This window comes from Carya illinoinensis, chromosome 10, assembly GCF_018687715.1.
Source record: "Carya illinoinensis cultivar Pawnee chromosome 10, C.illinoinensisPawnee_v1, whole genome shotgun sequence".
Lineage (NCBI taxonomy): Eukaryota > Viridiplantae > Streptophyta > Magnoliopsida > Fagales > Juglandaceae > Carya > Carya illinoinensis.
This window is the reverse complement of record NC_056761.1, coordinates 22,430,483-22,438,368: the sequence shown is the minus strand read 5'-3', so window position 1 is coordinate 22,438,368 and position 7,886 is coordinate 22,430,483. Positions and strand designations below refer to the sequence as shown.

General features: G+C 41.4%; 1 protein-coding gene across 1 annotated transcript; it reads left to right on the top strand.

Annotated features, from left to right (window-relative positions):
- The first annotated feature begins 4,931 nt into the window (after positions 1-4,931).
- On the top strand, positions 4,932-7,274 carry LOC122278143 (vacuolar protein 8-like). Its single transcript, XM_043088244.1, has one exon. The coding sequence runs from the start codon at positions 5,443-5,445 to the stop codon at positions 7,177-7,179; it is 1,737 nt and encodes a 578-aa protein (XP_042944178.1). The 5' UTR covers positions 4,932-5,442; the 3' UTR covers positions 7,180-7,274.
- The last annotated feature ends 612 nt before the right edge of the window (positions 7,275-7,886 follow it).

The following is a 7,886-nucleotide window of genomic DNA, read 5'->3' as shown; positions in this document are numbered from 1 at the left end:
TACTGAAGAAGAAAAGCTTTATACAAGATATATAGAACGGTGATAATAGGGAGGGCCCTCTTAGACAACTTTAGGACCCTCCTCCTTAGACTTAGCGGGGTCTGCCTTGAGATAAGGGCTACCAAGAATGCGTTTGAAGCTAGGTCCACCCCTACTTGGGCCCCTACCTCAAGCGCCGTAGGACTGGGGGTTATGGATTCAAGGTCCAGTGAAGACAGGTCACCACAGGGCCTTGACAGCAAGTGGTCCCTCAGTGCCTCACAACCTGAGAAAATCCATGGTGCCATGCCTCATACCTAACTTGCCACACTCGAGATTGTTCATGTCGCAACTGCTAGGACGTAGATCTCAATTCATCTCGTTCATCTCCCGTAGCCTGGAGGGATTTATGCCTCTGCGAAAGAGTCTAAGAAACTTGTAGGAAATTATCTTCAACATGCTGCTGGAGGGAAAACATGGAATCACACCTCCGGCTCAATGAGGCATTCATAGCCTAGAGCCTTTCAAGCTCCTTTGATTGATCGAACGTCTCCTGAAGAGTTTCCCACAAATCCAACTCACACCCAGGTCATGATGATATAGGATGACCTCATTTTGAGACTTTCGTGGGTCAGATTCCAAATAGCATAGACGCTCGCACAAGTAGACAAGAGAGCCTTTCGACTCTTCTTAAGGCTCCCCTGTGTTCGCGGCTTCACCCAAGTCTGTGCAGACTACGAAGTGGGGCTCTTGATTTCTAGAGCCCAAATCTGCTTGACCACCCATTGTCAAGACTAGCAGCTGTTCGACACCTTGCTATGAAAACACCCATTGAAAATTGTAAAGGAAAATATCAAGGAGTGCAATGATGAAAGGACCCATACCCAAAGACGAACCTAAACAGAGACACTGAGGAACTAGCCAATTGGGGCACGAGTACCTCATGACCAGCGATAGCTGCTTCGGACTCTTGGCCTCGCAGTCTCCAAGTATCTCCCCTTGGGCGAAAGCATGGAGAAACCTTCGATGGCTGAGGGGACTATAGAAGGGACACGCAGTGCAATGCGTGAAGATCCAACACCCGTTGAGGAGAAGACGCACTAGGACTGCGAGTAGCAAAATTGCTTCCTCAAGCACCTGCAAAGAATGGAATAATGCCCTTGGACTTAGGGGCATGAGTACACCCCTTCCCCTGATAGGGAAGTGGGAAGGTTGTTGGACAGAAATCCCCCCTGAATACTGACCAAAGAGGGGAGAAGGGACGTCATGATTATCGAAATCTAACATGACTGGCAAAATTCACCATGGCCTTTTTCCTTTTCCCTCGACCGGTAGGCTCGCAGATCGCCTGCGTGCCGAGCAACCGATGGGCTCAAGTGGAATCGAGGATGTCACCCAGCGCAGCTTTGCATGGGCAGGGAGATGCCACAGCAAACTATCAGCGCTCAGCAGTGTGTTCAACCAATATTCCTCCAAATGAGCAGTGATCGAGTCTCACACAATCCCGATACGGAAAAGCTCATTCGGCATTGCCGGTGACTTCACAAGCTCCTCCTCGAGAACGACCCCCAAGTTCATTCGAACTGGGAAGTTCTGTCCAGTAGGCTATCATGGGAGCTACTCCCCCCTGTCTTCAGAAACGAAGAAAAAGTGTCTGAACCATAAAGTCCTCCTATCATATTACGATTCCAAGAGGACGAGTGGCTAGGCAGGGGTAAAAGTGCAAGTGTTACCCCTCCTTTTCAAGATCCGGTGGATTTGGAAGAACTTCCAGCCAATAAGATCGGGCCAGGCATCTCGAGATTCCTTTAAGGCTCGCTGCTAGATCACGCAACACCCCATCAAAATTTTCCATGCGTTAGGGAGAAGTTGGGTAGGTGCCATGCCATCCATGTCTAGCACATCACTCACTGGGCGACAGAACGGCAGTAGAAGACTGTCGAAGAATATAAAGGGAAACAACGCGACCTTGTAAGCAAATCCTTTAGGGTTTACAGCCCCCTCATCCTACTATGGGATCTCAAAAAGTATGCGTGTTGGTATGCTGTATGCCCACCTCAAAGCGTCAAGGTCCGAGGGAGTTACCGACGAGCGCCACCAGGACCTACGTACCCCAAACCTTCAACATGGACTTCGGGGAGCCTCGCTGCCATGAGTAGGTTGGATGGGTTAGGAGACCCTGTGGTCCTAGGGCCCTCTGAGCCCCCTCAGAACTGTCTAATTGGATTTTTTTGGAGCCATTGAGGAGACAAATGCCAAGAGCAAGAATAGCTTGGGCAGGCTATGGAGTCACTGAGCGATAAATGTCCTGAGCGACTTTCTGTGTCTATATATAGGCCCATGAGGGATGGACCATATTTTGGAATGGAAAAAGCACTCTCGTAGCATTGACGTGGAGAATTTGAAGCAACATGAGAGAATGTGGTTGAGGTCACCTGAAACTGCCCGTGCGCACTGGACGAAGGGAATATCATCATGCCCAAGGAAAAATTGTTTGAACATGCCATTACTGGGAGGAGGGGGTCCTTCAGACCACGCTCTTTGGAACCAATTATGACATGGCATTCGGAGCAACTGCCTTCAGGCAAACTAACTACATAGGAGTGGAAACGACTCCTATTTACTCATAACGAGAGTGGGAAAATGTGGGTATTTAGAAATTCCCACCGAATTCTTTCGGTTGAAATTTACGGGATCACTATTGTGGGGGAATTTACTCAAGGGCACGAGCCTAGCCCAATGAATAGAAACACCCAGTCCAAAACAAGGTCGAAGCCCACTTGGCCTCTCGACGACCCACCTGAAAAGCCCCCAACCCAGCCAGGTGGACCTGGGCATCGAGTTAGGCTAGCCAAAATGCACAGGACACACACACACACACACACACACTCTCTCTCTCTCTCTCTCTCTCTCTCTCTCTCTCTCTCTCTCTCTCTCCATATGAAGAGGAAAAAGCATACGATTCCGATAGGACTCCACATCTTGGCTCAATCAGGCCATGCCACGTTAATTGTCTACACCAAATAACCACGTTGCATTAAATGAGGATTGCCAGGGAGAATCCCTCAGCTCAGTCGCAAGCCATGGGTCGCCGACCTCAAATATATGTTGGCAGCCTTCCAGATGCCAGGAAGAGGAGGTCAGTAATCAAGAATTTGGAAATATATTCATCTCCTTCTTGACTCAAAGTTAATTTAAGTATTGAAGGTTTCGTCCGGACACCCTTCATGATTGCCAGATATTGGAGTTGTTTGTGTATGCATGAACAAATTGAAGGCCCGAGCCACCTAAAACTTAGCCTAAAAATATACGAAACATGACATTAACACCATACAATAATAAAAAATATATATTAAACCCTTGATTATTCATTCAAAATACCATCCGAAACATGCAAATGTATTTTTATCTTTTCTTTTCTGAAAAGAAAAAGGTTTTCGGCACATATTCCAGCACTCTGGAATGCAGTCAAGCAAACTAGCTATCAATTCTCTAGCTCCCAACCCCCGGTCTTGAATAGGGGTCTAGCTTGCTTCTTGTGCAAAAAGGACAGGAAATCTCCTGTTAAAGAATTAATGGCCATGATTGGCTACCAATAAGCAATCCTAGCCCTCTAAATTCTTTCTTATTTTCTTTTCTCTCAGTGAGCACTTGCACTCATTTTGGTCAAATCAAAATCTTCCATATTGTCACTTAATAACAGTCATATATGAAGTGTCCAACATATTTCATCTCCCTCTAACTTTAAAAATGATATTTGCGATTTTAATTTTAAGACGTGTAAATCTTGCATTTTCTTTAAAAAAAGAGAAATTTGAGATTTATTTAAAAAATTATATTTTTAATTTTAAAACTCCCTTTTTATTAAAAAAATATGAAATTTATACACTCTAAAATATACCTAGCATTATTCATATAACATGTTTTGGCAAAATTTTCTTAAAAATAAGTTTAAAGATATCAATGAGAATGCACTTGCATTTATTAGATCATTTATTACGTACTGGTATATAATATATTATTTATTATAAATATTATAAAATCAAAAGATATAAATATATTTTATACAAGTTATTATATTTAATGAATAAATATGTTTAATAAATAAATATTTAGAAAAAATGAAATGTATTGAACATATAAGAGATAAAAGTTATTAAATTAGGTTACTAATAAACAATCTTGACCATTAATTTTTTAACAGGAGATGTCCTTCTTGGCACCGGATGCCAGCCAAAACCCCTTGAATAGATGCTTTGGAATGTCCAAAACAGAATCCGTATCTTCTGTAATGAGATACCCAGATTCAACCGAAACTCCAACGGTTTAAGAGTGGCAGTCTGGACAATAATTTTCTTAACATCCGACAAAACAATAATGTCTGACAAAATAAAACGTCTCATCGTACAACTGGAATTCTCCTCCTTCCTAACAAAACTTTTTTCGGTATCGAATGTTACCTATTCGTAGATTAGGGCTTTTGACGGAATAGTGTAATTGTTTTTTAATTTTTTTCAAATATTTTTTAAATCCATTTAAATATTTTTTCAAAAAAATATATAAAATCATTAAAAACGTTTATTTAATTATTAAGTAAAAATCACTTGATATAAAAATCACTATGCGTGACTTAAGATAACAAAGCTACTATGAAAAATATAACATGTTGTCTCTATGGGAACACTAAATAGAACACATTAAAAGCTGTAAATCTGTCAAATTAAATATTACTGCAAAATTATGATACTAGGCTACTAGCAGCTAACTGATAGATTCCACGCTAAACCATATAATCATTCAATAATTAACATAATAATGTAAGCATTTGTTGCTGTACTGTTTTGGACATTGATGTTAAGTTTTTCAAATTGATGCGGTCCCTAGCTATAATTCAACCAAAATGATAAATTGTATTCTGGGTCTGTGAATACAGACCAATGTCACACTGAAAGCTGCAAATCCGACAAAAAGGTACCGTAAAATTATGTCAGCCATAGCTAAGGGTTACCATCCACTCTAAAAGCATGCCACTTCAGACGTCGTAGAAATCTTATACCTACCCCTGCTTTTGTCCATTCCTAGCAACCTCTCGCCCTTTTATCATCCCCATCTTTAAATATGTTCCAACCCCCGACAGTGTGAGCCACCCTTTCACCTTCGGTATGACGGAGCGAGCTGCCCCTGCCACATCAATCTTTTAACATTTCTACGTCACTCTATTAGAGGAACCCAGAAGGGCAGTACCGTATACTTGGGCCCAAATCTAATTTACTTTCAACTGCGAACAGAGCATAAGAAATAGATGAGTAGTCACTAGTCAGAGCCCCAGTCTTTCTGTGTCCACGAGAATATTGATACCGGTTTGTAAGGGCCTGTTCTTCCCCAGAATTCTCATTTCTCGCCGGAAAATTTTCACCCAAATCGCCGGAACCCATATCAAGAGATGGATTTGCTCCAAAGCCAATGAGAACTACTATGGGAGATGAAAAGCCAGATCAAGTCTCTACCGAACTATCCGCCGGCATGTCCAGTCTCCGGCGAGCCATTGAGACATTATCCTCGTTGATTTCAGTGTCTCACTCAGTCAAAGTCTTTGCAGCGAAATGGCAATCGATTCGGGGCAAGCTTGAGGAGCTCAATGCCGGCTTAATCGCCACGGAGCACTGCGAGTACTCCAGTGAAAATCCAGCGGTGGCAGGCTTAGCGTCTGCCATATTTATCACTGCTAACGAAAGCTACAACCTGGCTCGTCGTTGCGTTGATCTCTCTTATAGCGGCAAGCTTCTCATGCAGAGCGACCTGAATGTGATACTCACGAAACTCGATCGGTTCTTGAAGGACCTCTCTGACATGTATACAGCCGGTATTTTGACTCATGGGTATGCGTTGGTTGTTTTAAAGCCTGGTCCTGGTGCTTGCAAAGACGACATGCGGTTTTATGTTGGAGACTTATGGACAAGGATGAAGGTTGGTGATACGGAAATGAAAAGGCAAGCCTTGGTTAATCTGTATGAGGTTGTGGTCGAAGACGAGAAATACGTGAAAGTCATGTTGGAAGTGGATGATGTTGTGAACGTGTTAGTGAGTTCTCTCGACTCACCAGAGACGGAGATCCAAGAAGAGTCTGCGAAGGTGATCTCGGTGATTGCGGGGTTCGAGTCGTATAAGGGGATTTTGGTCGGAGCCGGAGTTATTTATCCGTTGATTCGGGTTTTGGAGTGTGGGAGTGTGCTGGGTAAAGAAATTGCCGTAAGGTGTTTGAAGAAACTGACCGAGAATTCGGACAACGCGTGGTCTGTCTCGGCTCATGGGGGAGTGACTACACTGTTAAAGATTTGTGCTGGTGTTGATTTTCGGGGAGAGTTGGTTGGTCTTGCTTGTGGGGTACTGATAAATCTCATTGGAGTTGAAGAAATAAAGCGGTTTGTTGTTGAAGAAGGTGCTATTTCCATGTATATCAAGCTTGCAAGGTCTAAAAACGAAGAATTGCAGAGGATAGCTATTGAATTCCTTCAAAGTGCAGCATTTGGAGACGACTCGATTCGGGAAATGGTCATTAGAGAAGGAGGAATTCCCACATTAGTTCGTATTATAGATCCTGAATGGTCGTATTCTTTGAAAACCCGGGAGATAGCATTGAAAGCAATCGAGAATCTGTGTTTCTCGTCCAAAAGTGCTGTAAAAGGCTTGATGGATAATGGGTTTGTGGATCATATAATATATTTGATTAGATATGGGGAAGTTTCTGTTCAAGAATTGGCCCTGAAGGTGGCGTATAGGCTCTGTGGAACATCAGAGGAGGCCAAGAAAGCAATGGGTGATGCTGGGTTTATGCCTGAGCTTGTTAAATTTCTCAATGCAAAGTCATTTGAAGTTAGGGAAATGGCATCTGAGGCACTCTCCTGCATGATCTTGCTGCCCAAAAATCGAAAGAGGTTTGTGCAGGATGACCGGAATGTTGGGCTACTGTTGGAGATGCTTGACTCTCAGGAAGGATATTCAGGAAGCAGAAGTTTCTTGTTCTCCATACTAATGTCATTATCAAGCTGCAAGAGTGTCAAAAGAAAGATTGTGAATTCTGGGTACCTGAGAAACATAGAGGAACTTGCACAAGCAGGTGTTTCGGATGCTAAAAGACTTGTCAAGAAGTTATCCACGAACAGATTCCGCATTATGTTGAGTGGAATCTGGCATTCTTGATGTAATTTATTTTATTTTTATTTTTTTCTTCTACTACTCTGGATTTTTTATTTTTATTTTTTTTAAGCTGTGCATGTGCATAAGTGTTTGCCAAAGTTTTTTCTTTTTTGTGTTTTTTACTTTGCGAATGTCAAACTCTTCAACGCAAAAGGTTCTCTCCACTTGCCAAAGGCCCAAAGCAGGGTCTACCGGTCTAGAACAGCTTTTAGTTAGGATTTTAAGCTTTTAACTGCTACTCTGGAAGACTGCAAACAGATCTAATAAAAGCTGATGTTACAGATTTCCTATAACATACTCATTCATTGCTAACTCAGTCATGTGACAGAGCAACGCTAAAAATTTAAGAGTTTTGTTAAGTAGAAACAAAATTTTGTGTTAATATGTATATTAATATTAATTTTTTTTATTTAAATTTTAAATCAATATTATTTTTATTAAAATTTATCTTTTAATCAATCATATTAATTAATATATATATTAGTATGCAGTTATATTTATAACTCATTTTTTCAAATTTAAGAAAAGGTGACCACAATATTATGAACAGTGCCAGGCCACCAAGAGGGGATTCCCACACTGTTATTATCGATAAGGTTATTTCTTTAAATTTTTTTTATATCTTTTTAATCATCTTAAATATTTTTAAAAATTCATAGCATCATTTAAAAATATTTACTCAATTACTAAGTTAAAAAATAAAAACACCA

What these genes read in the sequence shown, in the direction of transcription:
- LOC122278143 (XM_043088244.1), top strand. Translation starts at nt 5,443, where the DNA reads ATGAGAACTACTATGGGAGATGAAAAGCCAGATCAAGTCTCTACCGAA.